A 21,291-nucleotide genomic window follows, 5' to 3' on the forward strand; every position below is an offset into this window, starting at 1 on the left:
GCTTAATATATAATTTATTTTATACCTATTTAATAGAATAAAGGAATTACAATCTCACCATAATTTCAATTGATTCTTAAGTTCATATATTTAAATTGCACATCTTTTCATTTTTTAACATATACATATATATATACCCTTTTTATATGAATGCTATTCTTAACATAGACTTAGAAATAAATATCCTGTACTTCTAAAACTCAATTAAAATTCAGTTATCAAAGTAGCTGCATCCTAATGTTAATTACTATGCACTATTAGTAGATTTTAATAGCCATATCACTATACTCAAGATTGTATGGGAGCTGTTTTCAACCCTAACTGTATGTACCAAAATTTTTTTACATATGCCAGTAAGTGTTCAATTAGTATCTAAAAAGCTTTTAAACACCACTTGAAAGTAACAAAAAGAATGAAAATGAGTAATTCATTAAAGAAATAAAAATAACCAATTAACACAAGAAACATATTTCACCTCTCTAATAAAGAAATGCAAATTAAAACAAAATGTCTCCCTTTCTGAAGAGGCAAAGATATGGATTAGCAGTAATAGAGGAAATTATAGTCACACAATTATAGGAGTAAAACTGATATAATCTTATTGGATTATTATAATCTTATTGGGAACTAATATTATGTATCAAAGTTTAAAATTTGTACATCCTGGGGCTCCTGGGTGGCTCAGTGGGTTAAGCCTCTGCCTCCGACTGCGGGTCATGATCCCAGAGTCCTGGGATCAAGCCCCGGCATCTGGCTCTCTGCTCAGCAGGGAGCCTGCCTCTCTGCCTACTTGTGATCTCTGTCAAATTAATAACTAAATAAAATCTTTAAAAAATAAAATAAATAAAATAAAATTTGTACATCCTTCCACCAAGCAATCTTACTTGAGAGAAATTATCCTAAGGAGATAATAGGCCAAATTCACCAAGATATAGATAGAAGATATTTAAAATGAAAAATGAGGAATTTCCTAAATGTTCACTAAATTACTAAATTAGTCATGGCATATATGAGGCATTGAAGAAAAAAATCAAAGATATCTTCTATTGCTGAGTGAAATAGCAGAGTATAGGACTCGCATTCATGGCATGACATGATGGTACAGAAAACAGTAAAAACAGTGTGCTGTAAAGTTTAGAATAAGAAACATTAAGACAAAAAAAAAGTTAGGACAAACAAAATGTTAGAAATAGTACTGTCATGGTTTACTTTTAATTTTCCAAGTTACCTTTGTCTTTTTTTTTTGTCCTTTTTTTTGAAAGAAAGATTGTCTTCAAAGAATAATCAGATACTACACCAGTCAGTTTGGGTATATGAGAAAAAAACAGGCAAGAAAAACTTCACATGACTATGAAGGAGCCATCTTTTCTTGGCCTAAACAGGGTTAAATAATGGCATATGGACATCTTTATGGCCTACCACATTACCAATCTAAGTGCATGAATTCAAATACCTACTTTACCTCTTGGGGTATCATTACCAACAAGTTACTATCACCCTAGGATACTAATATTTCAAAACAAGCAATTTAATTTCAACTGTTCACTGAGTCATAAGGCTATTTCAAGTCTATAAAACCACTCCATTAAAAAATTTCTTTCCTTCTTTTTAAAAGATTTATTTTGAAAGAGAGAGAAAGAGAGAGCACATGCAAATGAAGGGAGAGGCAGAGGGAGAGGAAGAGAATCCTCAAGTAGATTCCCCACTGAGTGTGGAGACTGATCTGGACTCAATCCCAGACAGGACCTGGAGATCAATACCTGAGCCCAAATCAAGAGTCAGACATTTAACCAACTGAGCCTCCCAGGCAACCCAGAAAATTCCTTCCCTTTTCAAAAATCCTCACTGAACTACTAAAAATTCCCAACAGATAGTGATAACTATTCCCTGCTTTAAGTATAGACTGGAAAAAATCATATGCAAAATAGCAACACGATTATCTTGTGGCACCTCAATTTCATTCTACTCTTTGTATCTGAACAAAGAAGAACATTATATAACTGTTCATAGTAGCTTTCTTTTCTCTTTGAGATTTTTGCTTAAGAAGCTGTGAGCAAAAGCTCTATTTGAGACCCAGATACAAAGCTGCTGAGAAGTAGTCTTTATAACGCCAATCAAAGAACAAAACATTTGGTTAGTTTTTAAACAAAATGAGCTGCTCTGCCCACCATGCCAACCCCTAAGCAATAAGTCTTTTCCATTCATTACTGACTGATGTAGTTCTCAACAACATTTTATAGTTTCATATCATTCATTTTATTCCCATTCTTTCAAGTAACTCTGTCCATTTGGTCACATACACAACTGCAAGCTGATGGCACATGAGTTTCCTTTTAGTTCTTAATTCTTAAAAAATGTTACGTAATTTTATTTTCCAATTATATTTATTTAAAATTTTTTTCCCAGTGGAATGTTTTTCAAAATATTTCATCAAATTTTGTTCCAGCTGACCTAGTATCAAATGCTATATTTAGACATTCCTAAACTAAAGCTTATTTTAAACTAAATTGAAACTAAAATATTCATATTGAATAAATTTCTGGAGATCCAAAATTAAAGAAATAATTCAAAATGTGATACAGTCTAGTGTTTATTTTATGTTATGGCAGGTACACTTGAATTTCAAAAATTTAAAACATATAAAAAGTGGTTAGGGACTAACATTTGTATCAACAGTTGATAAATGTCTAAGATTGTTTATTATACAGCAGGGTACAATGGTAGTGCTAATGCCAGTAGGGCACCATGGAAGTTAGTCTAAAAATTATCACCAGGCTTTATACAAGCAACAACATATGCTGCTGTTTTAGAATTTCCGGACATAGTCTGCTTCTAATGTTAAGCAGTCCTTTAACATTTTTAATGTTATACAGTGTTACAGTATTTAGTTTGGCAAATGTTTCAAAATAAAGTAGAAATGTATTCATAACATCACAGAAATGCACATCCAGTTTTGTTTTCAATAAGAACCATAGGTACAGATCAGAACTCTTCCCTATATGAAATAATTTATACACAGATGAATGCTATAATATCACTATCTAAAATAATCACTAAATACAATTCTTTTTCAGAAATAAACAAGCAAAGATTTTTTTTCATTTTCAAATATCAAAAACATAGAGATAATGTATGTTTTTCAAACAAACAATGAAATTCTAAAATTATAGGAATAACTTTAGTGAATTCAGTGAATATGAAACCTAAATCAACCAAGTATACTGTAGTACAACCATATTAAATGAAACAAATGATCAGAAATACAACCGTATGAAAGAAATTTATAATCCACAAAACTGTTTTTCAGCCTTAAGGTAAAATAGTTCCACAGTTTACAGGTAAAACCAGAGCAACAAAAAATGCGTGCTTGTCTTCAATAAGTAGATATTTTATGATTTTATGCAGAAGATGTAACACTTTGCTTGTAGACAGCATGGTATGCATTTCTCAGCAAGACATAAGGAAAACAAGATTCCAAAAGATCCATTGTCAGGAATGGGGATTCCTGCACAATCTGAAAAGTAGCAAAAATGCATCACAGAATTGAAATTATTTGTAATCGGAACACTTACTCACAGCCACTAAATCATAATTTCTATACTGTTCTTACTAGAAATAGTTAGAAAATTATTTTCTTTTTACTTTAAAACGTGAGATATAAATGTGCCAGTATTTTGCTGTCAAAATCTTTAAAATCACCACTTTTCAATTAAGTCTACTAATTATAAGAACAGATTGAGCACTTTCATTTGCCCTCAACTATATTCTAGACATATAAAAGAATATAAACATATTTAAAATATGGTCCATAGCATCAAGTTTAACTGGGTTCCTAAGATTAAGCCAAAAAGCCAAATCAAACATAAAACCAACTGTAATTAAGTGGAAAGCTAGAGGAGTTCAAAAGGGATGAAGATTAATGTGAGCCACAGTAATCAGGAAAGTCTATCTAGAAAAAGATTTTAGCTATGGGGTAAGCCAAATCATAGGACAGATACAGATCTCTGCAGGAAAAGGAAATTACTCTAAGTGAGGGAAGAGCCACAGTGTAGAAGCAAGCATAGCTGGTTCAGACAGTGAAAAGAAAGAACTGGCCAGGCTGAGAGAATCACAGCAAATTGTATTAGATGGGTGGAAGAGAGTCAAAATGTAGAAAATTCAGAAAAACTAGAAGAGTTGAATATGACACACTAGGAAAATATAAGGCCTTAACTGATTCCCAGGTGGTTAAAAAACTATTTATAAAAGAATATCCAATAGGTAATACTTATCTTTCATTCTGTTGTTTCCTGGTATGATTACCATATGGTAAAATACAAGTAATGTTAGTCTTTCAAGTGGTATTTAGAAAGTGTGTAGCTTGAGTGGACTGAACAGAAGGTACTTCAGCTCATAATGTTATTTAAACACTACATGCCAAGAAGACTATCAAGAATGTTCTTGTTAATAAAAAATAAAATGAGACTTACCATATCTAGCAGTAAATAAACAGATTCTCTATTTCTTGTTGTTGTTTTATCTGTCTCCTGGCCAATCTTCAGTAGACTGGAAGATGCAAGCTTAAAAGTATATAAACATTTTAAGAAAGATTTAATGAAATGTTCATAAGTTACTTATTTTCACTATGCTTTAACCTAAAATAATACATTTCAATCATTCAGTGTCTATATATAAGATAATTCATAATAAAATTCAAGGCAGCCCAAAGATCCGCTTAGGAAAAAAAAAAAAAAAAAGGTCATATTGCAGAGATTTAGAAATGAGAGATTTCTAAGGGAAAAATATGCTAACCGGCTCCTTGATTTTAATGCCTGCCTTCTTCACCTGGTCCTCCTTACAGAGGGAAAAAAAAAAAGAATTTATTCTGTTATATCTGAAGTTACCATTTTAATTTTCCTTATAAAACATCACAAGCTCTGCTATTTGACTATACCTACCGCCAGAAATTCTTTAAGACGGTCTTCAATGCTTCCCTTGTGAATTGTAAACAAAGCTGCAGCGATCTGGTTGATGGCCTTGGCCAAACAATGTATGTTGTTGCAGTGCCCTGAGAAAGTGCAAATAGGGTTTTTAGTTTTTCTGCATGACCCCAAAATTTCAAAGAATATGTAAACAGCAAGTCTTTAATCACATCACAATCTACATAAATAGTGACATTATTAAGAACTGGGAGATTACCTGCCTTGCTCTCCTTTCATTTTTATGAGGATTAGTGCTTTTAAAAATATTATAGCAAAAAAGCAATGAATGATGTTTGTATTAAACAGGCAAATTTTCAAAAAATCCCAAGAGAAATCATATATCAATTTTATATTGTCTCTGAAACTAAAAAAGATGTTCTTAGCTGCTTTACATTTTGTCATTCAATCTTTAAAATAATTTTAAGAGTTGGATACTCCTTCATCATTCCCTGCCACACACATTCAGGCACCCAAAAGCTCACACATACGTGTTTCATTTATCAGCAAACTGGGGCTTTTGAAAAAGAAAAGTCAATTATTCGAGGTTATAAAGCTAGTGAATGGCTAGTAAGCTCATCTACATTCTATTATAAATGAACATTAATTACTTGAAGAGTATCTATTATATCAAAACTCTTGACTTTTTCATTACCAAAGCAATTTTAAACCATTACCTTCTATAGCAGGGCTATACTGAGACATCACATTACTAGCCAATGTTGGCAAAGAAACTGCCACAAAGACCATAAGGAGGCAGGCAATTTTATATTCTTCTTCCGGACTTATGTTTTCTAAGGGAGAAAATTAAAAATAAATCCAAGGTATTTCTTCAAGATTAGTTAAGAGCTATCAATCTAAACCAGAAAATGCAAATTTCAAATTTTATACTGAGCTTCTACAGAACTAATCACAACTTTGTTATAAGTGATACATAAGTAAAATACATTATTATTAGCTATTATCAACTACCCAAACATAATTCAAGGACCTCTAAAAAAAACACTGAGGCAAAATAAAATTTTTAATTTTAAGATTATAGGGCAAAAAAATATGATTAGGATAAGTGGAATCCTAAAATTTCCTAACTGAAAACTGATAAATTATTTTATAAGAATATTCTGTGTACTACAGTTTAGAAAATTATCACATAAATGACTCTATGAAATCATCAAAAAAAGCCTTATTTTTTTTGTAAATGTGATCTGAAGTTTACTATTAGTATTTAAAAGATATAAATGTGGAAAGTGGACTAGATTTCCAACCTATTTTAGAAGACAGAAGGCACCAATGATAAAATGAAAATAACTAGCACTGCCATAAGTCTTTTAAGACATAATCCTTTCTAAAATATTTATTATAACATGTATTAAAATTGTAGGGTTACCTAGGCAGTTGAGTCTGGTACCTGGGAAATTCCAGTTATTCTATTATTCACCTACCATATACATGTAAGAACTGAACTTAAGAGCCAGAACATGTTTTAAAAATTTGGCTATGAAAAATATAGTTGTAGGGGCGCCTGGGTGGCTCAGTGGGTTAAGCCGCTGCCTTCGGCTCAGGTCATGATCTCAGGGTCCTGCGATCGAGTCCCGCATCGGGCTCTCTGCTCAGCAGGGAGCCTGCTTCCCAATCTCTCTCTCTGCCTGCCTCTCTGTCTACTTGTGATCTCTGTCTGTCAAATAAACAAATAAAATCTTTAAAAAAAAAAAAAAGAAAAATATAGTTGTAGCCAAATGAGTAATAGTGGCAATTACCCATGTGACTATAATTAACATAATGCATGAATGATGAAACAAAAAGGAATGTTAAATAAAAAAAAGAACTAATGAACCCAGACAAACATGCTACATACAAGAGGACAGGGATGGTTATTTTAGTATTAGAAATAGATAAAATGTTATTTACTTTGTAGACAAATCTAGAAATATCTAGAACATTCTGGGTACTACATTTCGGAGAGCTAGTTTTAAAATCTTTTAAATGTTTAACACAACACAATGATGCACTGATTCATGGTAAACAACTCTAGTCCAGTGAAAATAAGACACTCTTTCCTAGATACCAATTATGCTACCTACTGGACCATCTCCATCAGTATACAAATTCTGTGACTCTGTCACCTGAAAAAAATCCTCTTGATTTTATTCCTGCCTCTAGCTACTGTCATTTCATTTCTTTGTTCCCCTTTACAGTAAAACTCTTTGACGGAGTTGTTTTATACTTATTATTTCCCATTCCTTTTCTCCTATTCTCTCTTAAGCCCTCTCTATTCAGCATTTTGTTCCAAAAATTCCACTGCCGCTCTTCTTAGCAGCATTACCCATTAGTTCTACATAGCTGATCATTCCCTCCCCACTTTCCTGGAAGTGCCTCTTTCCTAGTTTTCCTTCTCTTTCATCCATCCTTCTTTCTCGGTTTCTTTTTTAGTAGTTCCTCCCCTTCTCCCTGAGTTCTTAAATTTGAAAGTGTCCTAAGGATCAGACCCTGATCCTCTTTCTTTCGCATCTATGTTAACTAACCTTGGAAATTCCATCTAGTCTTATGGTTTAAATATTGTCTGTATGATGACTACACTATAACATAAGCTCCAGATGACAGGGATTTTTGTCTTTTCTGCATTGCTATATTCCAACTACTCACCCCACCCCCCAAAAATTTGACATTAAGCAGGAATTTAAAAAATAAGTACCACATCTGTATCTGTGTTGCCCTGGTAATTATAACTAAGACTAATACATATTTACCAATGTATTTTACCTGATTTTTGTGAAGAGAGAGCTACCACCAAGGCAGGGTCAATCTCACAAGGTAATCCAGCAGCTGATGATAACTCATACACATTCATTGCAACCTGAAAGAATATTTAAGAATTACAGAGTAAGAAATATTTTAGCAAATTTCTAAGAAATCTCACTTTAGTAAGAAAAGACATTTTAAATTAGAATCCACTAGAGTATTTCAAACTTGGCTGAAAACAGCAACTACAGCACAACTAACCTACAATGAAAAATTGAGTTATTACTTTATGATGTGCTGCTTATTAGAACTTCCCATTGTTAGGCCAAAGAAAATCTGTATACTCTCTGTGGCAAATGCCAATAAAATCATACTAACATTACTTTTCTTAGAAGCATAGATGTAAAAATATCAAGCCAAAAGAGACGAATAAAGGAACAAAGTGAATCAAAATTGCTCAACTTATATTTATATTCATACTTACTTATGAAAAATTGTGGTGGTTCAATGACTCATCATATCATAGCTATAAATATGGTAAATTATTCTCTTCATAACAGATTTTTTTTTTAAAGCAAGCTCTAATGCCCAACATGGACCCTGAACCCACAATCCAGAGATCAAGAGTCACATGCCCTATTGACTGAGCCATCCAGGGGTCCCATAAGAGATTTTTAAGGAATATAAATGTAAAGCCTGATAAAGAAATTTCTAATGACTAAAATAATTCTTTTTGCTATCATATATCGATTTCAAGTATTTATGGTATTCTGACTACTCAATACCTCAGTTAAAAACCAATTTCATAGTTGGTTGCCTTTGCTATTGCTACCAAAAAAACCTCAGTATAAAATGCGAAGTAAAACTGTGTATCTTAAAGTAAATGGAAATTGCCATGGATTGAGTTCTAGAAAAACATTTTTTATTTTCTAGAAAAACATTTTTGTTTTTCTAGAAAAACTTTTTCTTCTTTTTTTTTTTTTTTTCTAGAAAAACATTATTTTTTTCCCCCTAGAAAAACATTTTTGGGGGGAGGCGCCTGGGTGGCTCGGTTAGTTAATTGCCCAACTCTTGATTTTGGCTCAGGTCATGATCTCAGCATTGTGAGATCAAGCCCCCCAGTCAGCAGCAAGTCGGCTTGAGATTCTCTCCCTTTCCCTTTGCCCCTCTCCCTGCTCATTCACGTACTCTCTCAAATAAATCAGTCTTTTTTTTTTTTTTTAAAAAGGAAGAACTTTTTTTGTGTGTGATTCAATACTCGCTCCCAACCCATAAATTAACTCAAAATGGATCATAAACCTAAACACAGAAGCTAAAATTATAAAATTCTTAGAAGAAAATGAAGGTATAAATCTTTATGACTTGGGTAAAGGCAATGGTTTCTTAGGGCACCAAAAGGAAAGCCAATCAAAGGAAAAACAGACAAACTGGACTTCATCAAAACTAAAAATTTTTGTGCCACAGAGGACATTATTACAAAAATGAAAAAAAAAAAAAAACCACCCACAGAATGAGATTTGCAAATTATGTCTATGTTAATGGACTTGTATCCAGAATATATAATGAACTCTTACAACTCAAAATTAAAAAGGCAAACAATCCAAATAAGCAAAGGATATGAAGAGATATTTTTCCAAAGAAGATACACAAATAGTCAATAAGCACATGAAAAGGTATTCAACATTCATCATTTTAGGAAAATCTTCAACAAAACAATAAGATGCCATTTCATACATACTAGCATGGCTATAATTAAGACAACAAATATTGACAGGATATCAAGAAACTTGATTATACTTAGATCCACTGAACTATATTCTTTAAATGGGTAAATTTTAAGATAACTGAATTATATCTCAATAAAGCTATTAAAAATATATATATTTGGAGAACTGGTGGTTGCCAGAGGGGAGAGGGATTGGGCAAATAGATGAAGGGAAGAGGTAAAATCTTTCAGATATAAAATGAATCACATGAATGAAAGTTGACTGAGAATACAGTCAACAATGTTTTGGGTAGTAAGTCGCTGTATGTACTGCAACGTTGTAATAACTTTGTATGGTGACAGATATTAGCTACACTATCATGGTGAGCATTTCATAATGTATATAAATGTTGTACACCTGAAACTAGTATAATATTGTATAACAACTATACTTCAGTTAAAAATAAATGTTAAAAATATATGAGTTTAAAAAAAATATTAAGTGTTGTTGAAAGTTTGCTAAAGGGGCGCCTGGGTGGCTCAGTGGGTCCTGGGATCGAGCCCCGCATCGGGCTCTCTGCTCAATGGGAAGCCTGCCCCCCCCACCCTTTCTGCCTGCCTCTCTGCCTACTTGTGATCTCTGTCTTTTAAATAAATAAATAAAATCTTAAAAAGAAAGAAAGAAAGAAAGAAAGAAAGGTTTGCTAAAAACTAAACATAATTATGTTGGGTGCTGAGAGAACTGGATGGTTGCTCAGAATACTCTCATAATCCATACACCATTGTATTTTCAAGGAATGATTCATCTTTACCGTTTTCTTAACTTTTTTCTACAGTTTTTCCATTTAACAAGTTTGCACTAATCACACATGGTTTTCAAACATAAAATCATAGGGCAGTCATTAATTTCAAATGTTTACACTATGTAAAGCACTGTAGGAGACAAAAAAAATAAAACAAGGTCTTCAAAATGTTTACAATCTAGTAAAAATTTAAGAGAAAAAGCACAATTATAATACGAAGCAGAAAATATTTAACTCCACAATGGATAAACAAAAAAGTTTTCTGATAATAATAAGAAAAAAGAAATCCTTTACTGCCTGGGCATCAAGGAATGTTTCTCAGAATACAGCAATTGACTCAGACCTTAAAAGATAAGCAGGACTTCAAAAGGCAGAAATTAGAAAAGGGCAGGATTTTCAGGTAAAATAAATTAGAGGATGAAACAAACAGATGTGAGAATGCAAACAGGAAGAACTAGTTACCTCATGGGATACATATGACGAGAAAGATAGAGTAAGAAAGGTAAGAGCATGGGAGAGGGATGGAACAAGCCATGGGAAATAAGCCTGGGAAAGTGAATAGCATCAATCTGAGAAAAAACTTGAGTGTCATACAAAAGAGTTTAGACATAACTTTTTTCAGACAGTGCATTTCAAAACATGTGAAACAGAAAATAAAATCTTTTCAAGACACATGAAAGCTTGGAAAACATACATATAAGGTCACTTACTGGATGTGTAACCACTGGTTAATTATTGATGGGGTTATACAAGTGAGTTGGATTTCACAATCAAAATATTTTCAAAACAAAAATTGTAAACTCACATATGGCTACTGATATTCTTTAATTTCTAAAAACAGGGTATTAAATTTTTTTAAAATTATACCCTATAACTGACATCCTTTTACAAGACTTTTAACATTAATTTTTAAAAATTGATTAAATTTTACTAAAACAACTCTTAGTTCACTGGCTTGTCTAATTCTGCTTATGTATGAACAGTTATCAGTATAAGAAAAGATCAATACCAACCCATTTTACATTGCTACAGGTGATCAAGGAAGATGAAAATGCCTATGTAGCATTTTGGTGCTGAGCTCTCAAAGATGCATTTGCAAACGTAAGCATAATAACTGATCACTCTAAAATATAAACTTCATAGTAGTTTTGAATTTATTAAATTTTACTCCATATGTAGCTCAAATATTTCATTTCAGAAACTGTAAAATCCAAATAGAAATTTTATTACCTTCATATCAGTTTCCCTTGGAATATGATCCTTGAAATCTTCAATTGAACTTACAAGAAAAGGAATGTGGTAAGATAAGACCTAGGCAGGGTAACAAATAAAAATGCATTGTTATTTTTAAATGATGAACCCCAGGGGCCTGGGTGTCTCAGTTGGTTAAGCAGCTGCCTTTGGCTTGGCTCATGATCCCAGGGTCCTGAGATGGAGCCCTGCAGCAGGCTCCCTGCTCAGCGGAGAGCCTGCTCCTCCTGGTCCTTCTGCCTGCTGCTCTGCCTACCTGTGCATGCTCTCTCTCTCTCTCTCTCTCTTTCTCTCAAATAAATAAATCTTAAAAAAAAAAAATGGTGAACCCCAAATTTAATTGTAACCATTCAATTACTTCTAGTTTTCACAATCATTATTTTACCTATTTTATTTTCACATGATTTTCTAAAGTACTAAGAACAGTACTTAGAATGCCAAACTGAATATAGCTGAAATGGAAAACACTTCAATGAAGAGTAAAGTTGAAAAAGTAGTACAATATCCAGGCAAACTAAATCCCCACCCCAATTTCAATGCCAAAATAAAAAATAAGTTTAAATAACTCTTATTTCTATATATTTGATAATAACTATGAAAACTGGAATTTTAAGTAATCTAATTTCTAGGAAATTAAAAGGGATTATTTAACTATAGGATATGTACTTAAAATGGTTTCTTACATCTCTAAGTGCTTCTTGTGCCAATGATCGGAAGGATAAAATTACACCAATTATTGTCATCCTCTTCAAGACACTGTCAACAGCTAAATTGGAAGAAAAGAGAAGAGTATGAATTCAATTCTTCCTTAACGTTGAAGAAAACTCCTAGTCATAAAATTCCCAAGATAAAAGATATGACAGCAAGTTAATTACAACAAATAATTAAAGAGGGCAAAGTACTGAATGATATTAAAGTAAGAAAATTACAGTTTACTTCATATGGAGCACATACTATTCTTTAAAATGGTTTAGATGGTACACCAGAATCTTGAAATAATCATTTAAGTAGCCACCTGTATAATCCTCTCAGAAATGGCAGAAGTAGGAGGAAGGAGAGAGAGACTAAGGGAGAAAGAGGAGTTGTCAGAGTGGACAGGAGTTAAGTCCTCAAATGGTCCCAGAACTTGGAGATGCTAAACTCTTAAACTGTTGAGGTGTGGAGAGTCAAGAAAAAAAAAATGGCTATTGAGATCACTCGCAGTTTGGGCAAGACCAGGTTGCTGATGACTATAAATGATTTAATCATTCACATTCTGGTTAAAAAGCATTATTCTGAAAATTATTATGATATATTCAATATTAAAACTTAGTTAACAAAATCAAAGGAAATTAGAATTGGAAGGATCAATACCTTCCTATTTTAAAAAAAACCAACAAACATTTATTGAATTACTCCCAATATACAAAGCATAGTACTGTATAATAAGAACACAAATATAAACAGAATAATAAACTAGACCATAACTAACAGTCTAAATGAACGGTCAAGAAAACTAAGAAAATACAACCCTATTTTATGAGACAAAAAGATAGACAACTGACCCATGAACCAACACAGGTTTGAAATGTGCAGGTCCACTTACACATGGATTCTACTTTGGTAAATACAGTAAATATATATTCTCTTCCTTATAATTTTTGTAATAATATTTTTTCCCTTGCTTATTTTATTGTAAGAATATAGTATATAATACATATAACATACAAAATATGTTAACTATTTTATCAGCAAGGCTTCCAGTAAACAGTAGGCTATTAGCAGTTGAGTTTTTAGGGAGTCAAAAATTACATGCAGATTTTTGACAGCACAGGGAATCAGCACCCCTAAACCCCATGTGTTTCAAGAGTCAACAGTATATACATACATATGTTCATATATATATAACAAATCTCTAGAAAGATGTATAGATAACCATTAACCATAGTTACCTTTAAGGAGCAGGAATGGAGAGAATGTTTGGACTTTCTACCTCCTGTGTGGTTTGCTTAAACCCTGACCATACCATCTTTTATTAAAACATACCAACAGCCATAATATAAGCCAAAATGTGATGAGACTTAAAACAGTAGTGTTAACAAAATGAGGTAAGGCACAAATATGTTATACCTCCCACATGAGCAGAAACCAGTCAAATCAACCAATTTTTTTATCTTTCTCTGGTACTTAGTACAGTGCCGGAGACCCAGAAGACTAGACGTTCAATGAAATGGTTATTCAAGAAATGAGACTATGTTACCATCCAGAAAAGGAGAGAAGAAAGAAGGATGAAAGGAACTATTTCTCTGGGAAAATGTTATCAAAGTTGGTCATAAAGGAGAAGACAAAAGCATTCCAGGCCAGGGAACAAAACAAAAGGGAATCTAGAAAAAGGAATGCAGAAAATAAGGTGAATAATCAGAAAATAAGTAGTGTGGCATAATCATGTATTTTCTAAGGGATGATACTGAGAATTCAATCAAATAGTTTTGCCAGAATTATATCCTACAACCTTCTCTTGAATATATATAACAATAATGACACATTAAAAGTTCTGAGAAACTTCATTGTAAGAACTGTTGTTTAACTTATCATTAATGGATTATTTGCCATATCTTTTTAAGCACTGGTACTTCCTCTAATTCCCCAAAATTTCCATTAACATCTTGCTATGTTCTGAACGTTTATGTCCCTACAAAATTCATGTATTAAAAACTGAAGCCCCCAAAGCTGATGGTATTAGGTGGGGCCTTTGAAAGGTGCTCAAGCCATGAAGGTGAAGTCTCATGAACTTGATTACTGCCTTATAGAGGTTTCAGAGAGAACCCTATTCCCCTTTCAGTCATGTGCAAATACAGCGACAAAAATACAGCGACAAGTCAGCGACCCTAAGGAGGTCCCTCACCCAACCATGCCAGCACCATGATCTTGAACTTCCAGCCTCTAGAACGATGAGAAATAAATTTCTGTTGTTTATGTACTACCCAGTGTGCGATATTTTGTTGTAGTAGCCCAAACAGACTAAAGTATATCCCAAGGAACTACCACTTGAGTGGAGACTATGTGGATCTCAGGCCAGGCAAGCAAAAAATTGTAGGGGGAAAGAGAGGAAACAATGGCTGGATATGAGGTTATCCAAATAATGGCTTTTGAATGCCATTTTGATAGAGTTAAGCAAGGAGGAGGTAGTTCAGGGTTTTTTAAATATAAAGAGTGATATGAAAAAAAATCTTTGGAAATATAACTGAATGTAGGAGAGGGTTAGACTGAACACATTAGGAAACCAAGATTGTAGTTCATGAAATGACAAAGCCTTAAATGAGAACCATGGGAATAAAAGGAACAGATTCAGGCATCACATTTAAGAGATGGCATCTGCAGTAGGAGTTACAATTTCAGTATCTACAGCAGGTAACATAAAATAGTGAAGTAGTCTAAGTGAAAGACAGAATAGTGAGGGGGAAAAGCTGGAGAAAAACATTTCTGAAGGAGGCAACTGCTACTTAGCTCCAGCCAATCCCTGCAATGTGGCAAAATACTGTCCAGGATTTGGGGGGAGGGAAAACCAAAAGTTTGGATATTTATGCAAAATCATCCATTTTTAAAATAATGATCAAAAAAATGTTTTGTTTTGTTTTGTTTTTAACTTAATGGAGCACAGAGCCAATAAACTTAAAAATCTTTGGGCCAAACATGACCCACCAACTTGCAAACTCTGATCTGGAAGACATAGCTACTAGATATGGAATATGACAGGAAAAAAGTCAGATAGCATAACCAAGTTTCCCTCTGAGAATCACTGGGTGAGTGGCATTGGAGGTAATATAATAGTCAATAACAGAAGAGTATCAGGCTTTCTCGCTCCACCCATTTGTATCTCCCATCAGAATATCATTCCTATTCCAGAGATGCTACAAAGTAACTGTGCGTCAAACATCTAACAATATTTCTCAAACTTCAGTGCAAATCAGAATAATGCTGGGCCCCAACAAACTGATTCAGTAAGTCTGGAGTGGAACCCTAATAATTTACGTTCTTAACAAACTCCTATGTGGTGCTTTTGATTGTTCCTTCTGGTCCGCAGACCACACTCTGATCAAATTAGCACTTGGTATTAAATGCCTGGAGCGCCATAAGGAGAGTCAGGCTGGGGATGAATACTTTAAAGACACACTGACAAATAAGACTGGATACATTTTCCCAAAAGGATTATTAAAAAGAAGTCTTAAAAATGGTAAAAGTATTGACAAATAAAGAGAATGAAATTTCAATAAAAAGGGGAATAAAAGAGAGAAACACTATAGAGAAATCAAGTAGAATAAGAGGAAAGAGGACCAGATTTTGAAAATGGGTAGTCATTAATGATCTCTTCCAGAAAGGTTTCAGGCAAATAGCCACATTATAGTGTACTGAGAGTAGAGAACTGGGAAGACAAACAGTGAATACAAGCTAGTCAAAAATTTAGCAATATGAAGAATGGTAGAGTGAATAAGAGGAAGGCTTAACAACAGACTTTAACAAGTGTTACTTTACAAACAGTATCTGGCCTCCAGGGAGCAGGAGATTTTTCTAGGATCAGGGAAATTGCTTAGAATGATGAATGTAGCAAAAAGTCAAAGAAGGGGCAGCTGGGTGGTTCAGACGGTTAAGCGTTTGCCTTCGGCTCAGGTCATGATCTCCAGGTCCTAAGATAGAGCCCCATGTCTGGCTCCCAGCTCAGCGGGGAGTCTGCTTCTCCCTCTCCCTCTGCCTCTCCCCTGCTTGTGCTCTCTCTCTCTCCATCTCTGTCTCTGTATCTCTCTCAGACAAATAAATAAAATCTTAAAAAAAAAAAAAGTTAAAGGTATTATAGCACAGAGGAGAATGCAATTAAAATCGCTAAGTTTTAAAGTCCAGAATGGGTAAGGAAGTAAAGCCAGGAAGAGGCTGATTAGAAAACTAGAGAAACATCAATGTTTCAATGAGTAGAACAAAAAATTTAATAGGAGTGAAGGAGTGGAAAAGCTTGAAGACATGACTGAACTGAGAGTCAAGTTTCAAATCCAGGATCTTATCAGTGCAACAATTTAAGGTGATAATAACATTCAAAGTATTGCTAAAGTGAAGGTCTTTGGAGGCAACTTACAGATTTGTAGATGGTGGCAAGGTCAGGGCTAAAGTGAATGGAATGAATTTTAAAAAGGAAGAATTATTAAAGGAAAACTAGAAAAATAAAGGTCTATAATAAGGGAGTCAATAAAGTGATGAACCTAGACCCAAGAGACACACTATCAGAAAACAGGAAGCAATACAGTATTAAATTTGCTCAAATAGCTTAAAAGTCTTAGAACTGAAAATTAATTACAGATTACCTCCCAATTCAGAGCAATTTTTTTAAAGATTTATTTATTTATTTGAGAGAGCAAGCATGAATGGGAGGGACAGAGGGAGAGAAAATCTCAAGCAGACTCTGTGCTGAGCATGGAGCCTGATGCAGAGCAGGCTCCCAGGACTCTGAGATCATGACCTGAGCCAAAATCAAGAGTCAGAGGCTTAACTGACTGTACCATATGTGCCCCAATTAGGGCTACTTTTAACAAATTACATGGCTTTTTAAGGGCATTAAAAAGAATATAGTTGTTGAATATGAAAATCAGACTGCTATAAAAATTTATCAACCTCTGGATATGGGATGAAAGAGGCACAAAGATGGGGATCTGAGACAAAAGAGTGTTTTGAAAAATATTTCAACTGAAAGAATAGCTTTCTCTACTCCCCTACATGAACCATTCTCAAGCAGAACTTTTTTGTTTCCAAATCACAAAAAAGAATAAATAAATTCTATTTGAAGGCAAATTTGATATAGATGGGCCATTAAGGGTTATGGATTTTATTCTGAAATTGTACAAACTTTGGAATTTTAACAAATTCCATTTTGTTTCAATTACACAAATAGGAGAGTTAAAGTAACAGTAAGCAGGCACTGAACAATGCAGTGGATTAAATGCCTTTAACCAGATGATACAGTCAAAATATTATGTACTAGTAAGAAGTTAAGTAGTTAGGCTGGCTGGGTGGTCAACTGAGTATTAAAAAACAGGAGAAACAGGAAAAAATAATTAAGAATAAAGAAAACAAGACTGGTAGATGTAAGTATACAGTAAAACAATGAACAAAAGAGATCAGGTAGAAATTTAAAAAATAATTTCCTTCTAAGTATTTAATCATACTCTACCTCCCTAGAATACTACCAAATCAGTATTTTCATTTTTTTAATTTTAATTTCATTTTTTAAAGTACCATACAGTAAACATGATGCTCTTTCCCCCTTTTGGTACAGCTCTACCACCATTACCATGTGGTCAACAAGTTTCATCACTCGCTTGTTGCTTTCCCAATTTGGCAACAATGATCTGTTCTATAAGGCAACCTATCATGTAGTTTAATTTTATACTAATTTTTATTATATAAGTTTATATTTTTGAAGCTGGATAAGACAGCCTAATAAAGTGATTCTCTAAATCATTTTATACTTTGAAAATTCTATATAGCTGCATAACATTTAAAAGAAAATTATCAAGGGGGAAGTATTAGGTAAAATATACACATGGCTCTAAGTTTTTTCAGGATTACTTTTTATTTGGGAGAATAAACTGTGGTTTTCTCAAATACAAAGATTTCTTTTTGGTATTTCATTAATTTTTTTTTTAAGGTTTTATTTATTTATTTGACAGAGAGAGATCACAAGTAGGTAGAGGCAGGCCGAGAGAGAGAGAGGGAGAAGCAGGCTCCCTGCCGAGCAGAGAGCCCGATGCGGGGCTCGATCCCAGGACCCTGAGATCATGACCTGAGCCGAAGGCAGAGGTTTAACCCGCTGAGCCACCCAGGCGTCCCGGTATTTCATTAATTTTTTAATGCTGGAAAAACTTTTAAATGAATCAATAAGAAGTATGACTTCAGAATAATTTTTAATTATACAAGTTCAAGTACAAAAGCAAATGAAAATAAAATTAATTCAAGTGCACCTAAAATAGTTACCTATATTTTCATAAATTTTTAAGACTCAGTGCTATTGCACAATATACCTCCTACAAGGAATCAATGTCAAGAAGACATTAAAAACAAATTTTTTTTAGTTGTAAGGCTCAGATTTTCATGCAATGACTACTAGATTGCAATAAAAAGGAACAGATTACTGATTCACATAACATAGCTGGGTGAATCTCAAAAACACATTAAGTGAAAAAAGACAGGCACAAGAGTATATACTGTGTGATTCCATTTATGTAGAGTTCTATAACAGGCAAATTTAATCTACAGTGACAGAAATCAGATCAGTTTTTATCTGTGTTTGGGGGATATCAAGAAACTGACTACAAAGGGACGTGAGGGAACTTCCTGAGGTGATGGAAGTGCTCTATGTCTTGACTGTGGTTAACGGTTACATGGATATATGCATTTGACAAAAATCCATCAAACTGTTCACTTACATGTGTAGATTTCTTTGTATGCAAATTATACTACAATAAAGTTGATTTTTAGAAAGTTACAGACTCAAAAGTTAATTCTCCTTTAGTCTAAATAGACTTGTATTAAATGAGTTTATGAACTAATTGATAATACCCATTAAATATTTGATACACAGTATTAAAACTATGGTAAAAAAAATGTGAAATAGATAAGCCATATACTCAAAATATCCTTTGACTGAAACTATTTTCTGCTCTCTTCATAAGCTAGGAGTAGTTATATTTATGTTTAAGCAAAGGCTAAATACTGAATGTCAAGCTCTTCTTAATGTTTATAGAAAGTTTCATGAGTTACCCACATGATAATCTTTTAAAGAGTGCAGCCATCTGGTCTGGTTTGTCAAAGCTGGTCCTCATTTGTGTTAGCACATCAACATTCTCCACCACAAGTTTCTAAAAAAAAAAAAAAGAAAGAAAGAAAGAAAAAAAAATAAAGATCCTAGGTTAAGCATAGACCACCTTGTGTTAATGAGATAAGAGCATGCTTGGAAATCATAATCCAGCAAGTAGGAAATACAATTCATGAAATCCAGATGTTCTATGCTATATACTTTTGTTGTTGGCTTAATAAAAGAATCTTAAAATTATTTACATAGGATTAATGTTTTTCTTCAATTTGCAAATTCAAGAAGGGAGAGGATGGTTCAGGAAAAAGCAATAAAGATAAGCAGTAGGATAAAGGATTATCTAATGCTTAGACACAGAACAGCATCAATAATAAAAAACAGACACTGAAGAAGATATAGAGAGCAATAAATTCCAACCAAAATAAAAACAACTTGCTTAAGTTAAAGCTAGCCTACAGTTAAAGACAGCCTACAGTTCATCACTGGATGTATACAATCAGAGGGAGAGTAACTTTTGTACTATTTCATATGTATGTACTCCTTCATGGGGATTATAATAGAGCAAGATTTCCCACACAAATTATAAAATGGAAGTGTTAACTATCTACCTTCTCTTTCAGAGACCACAGAAAAAGGAAGAGAAGGAAGAGCTACAAATAAGGGAAGGGAGTAAAGAATATTCAAGGAAAGTATAACTCATTAAAGAATGTTTTTCTTAAAAGATGCTTTGGAAAAGTAATTAAGTTTGAAATTAAAATGAAAAAATAATTAATTTGATTCCGGCAGAGATAATGTCTCTATGTATATGGAGAGCCTGGATGTAATATTTAAATATCCAGGAATAAAGCCTGGGTATATTTCAAAATACATACAAATCCAAGCTTCATCCTCAGATATTTCAATTTAGCAGGCCTGGTTGCAAAGACTTAACAGCAAGCATATTGTTAAAGTGCCATGAGGGTTTTGTTATAAGCCAAAGGCTGATGATAACTGATTTAAGGGAGGATGAAAACCTATACAGAAAATTTATAAAAATCAGTTTTCCTATACTAGTATGAATTTTGTTTAGGTTACTTGATATTACAGGCATACCTCAGATATATTGCAGATTCGGTTCCAGACCACTGTAATAAAGCAAATACCGCAACAAAGCGAGTCAAATGAATTTTTTGGTTTCCCAGTACATACAAAAAGTTATGCTGACACTACACTACAGTCTATAAATGTGCAACAGCATGTCTAAAGACCAATGTACATATCTTAATTAAAAAATACTTTATTGCTAAAAATGCTATCATCTGAGCATTCTGAGTCGTAATCACTGATCACAAATCACTATAATAAATATAATCATACTGAAAAAGCATGAAACATTGGAAGAATTACCAAAATGTGCCACTGACATGAACAAATACTACTGGAGAAATAGCACCAATATACTTGCTGGACATAGGGTTGGCCACAAACCCACAACTTGTAAAATTGCAGTATATGCAAAGTGCAATAAAATGAGGTATTCCTGTACTTCAGATTATTTCTCTTTATGCTCCCAATCAAATATATACTTCCAGTCATATCTGTTTGCTAAATCCAACTTCTACAATGTATGATTAAAATGCCTACTTCTCCTGGGGCCAATTCAATACCTGTCCCAGGCTAAAACCTGATTCAATCAATACACACTCAAATACATGCTCAATCCTGACAGTGCTTCTATACCTTGAACATAATACCACACAGATCACTGAATCAGATACCACTGAGTTTTAAATGCACCATTACCTACACGCCATTAAGAGAAAAAAAAAAGAAAACTTTACCAAGTAAGCTGACACAATGTTTCCAATCCTATGACTTTAAGATCCCTACAATTTCAGAAACATTAATACAGAATAACTGTGTTTGAGAATCAAAAATTATAGTATTTGTTTAATGGTAAGGATACAACAATCACTTTTTAGTTCTCATACCAGGCAATTTACAAACAACCCCATTTACTTG

The 21,291-nt window shown here is 33.4% G+C and overlaps 1 protein-coding gene across 5 annotated transcripts in view; it reads right to left on the minus strand.

Moving 5' to 3' along the window:
* Window positions 1-2,571: 2,571 nt before the first annotated feature.
* The window catches only part of NCKAP1 (NCK associated protein 1), a 99,811-nt gene continuing 81,091 nt past the window's right edge, over window positions 2,572-21,291 (minus strand). For all 5 annotated transcript variants that reach the window (XM_032856074.1, XM_032856073.1, XM_032856076.1 and 2 more), the window contains 8 exons: window positions 19,243-19,336; window positions 12,140-12,222; window positions 11,436-11,516; window positions 7,719-7,812; window positions 5,636-5,752; window positions 4,938-5,047; window positions 4,470-4,559; window positions 2,572-3,514 (listed from right to left, as the gene is read on the minus strand). In XM_032856074.1, coding sequence (XP_032711965.1) covers window positions 3,398-3,514; window positions 4,470-4,559; window positions 4,938-5,047; window positions 5,636-5,752; window positions 7,719-7,812; window positions 11,436-11,516; window positions 12,140-12,222; window positions 19,243-19,336 — 786 coding nt within the window. In that variant the 3' untranslated portion in view covers window positions 2,572-3,397. The remainder of the gene's footprint in view (window positions 3,515-4,469; window positions 4,560-4,937; window positions 5,048-5,635; window positions 5,753-7,718; window positions 7,813-11,435; window positions 11,517-12,139; window positions 12,223-19,242; window positions 19,337-21,291) is intronic.

Source organism: Lontra canadensis, unplaced genomic scaffold (assembly GCF_010015895.1).
Source record: "Lontra canadensis isolate GAN:19392208 unplaced genomic scaffold, GSC_riverotter_1.0 scaffold11, whole genome shotgun sequence".
Taxonomy (NCBI): domain Eukaryota; kingdom Metazoa; phylum Chordata; class Mammalia; order Carnivora; family Mustelidae; genus Lontra; species Lontra canadensis.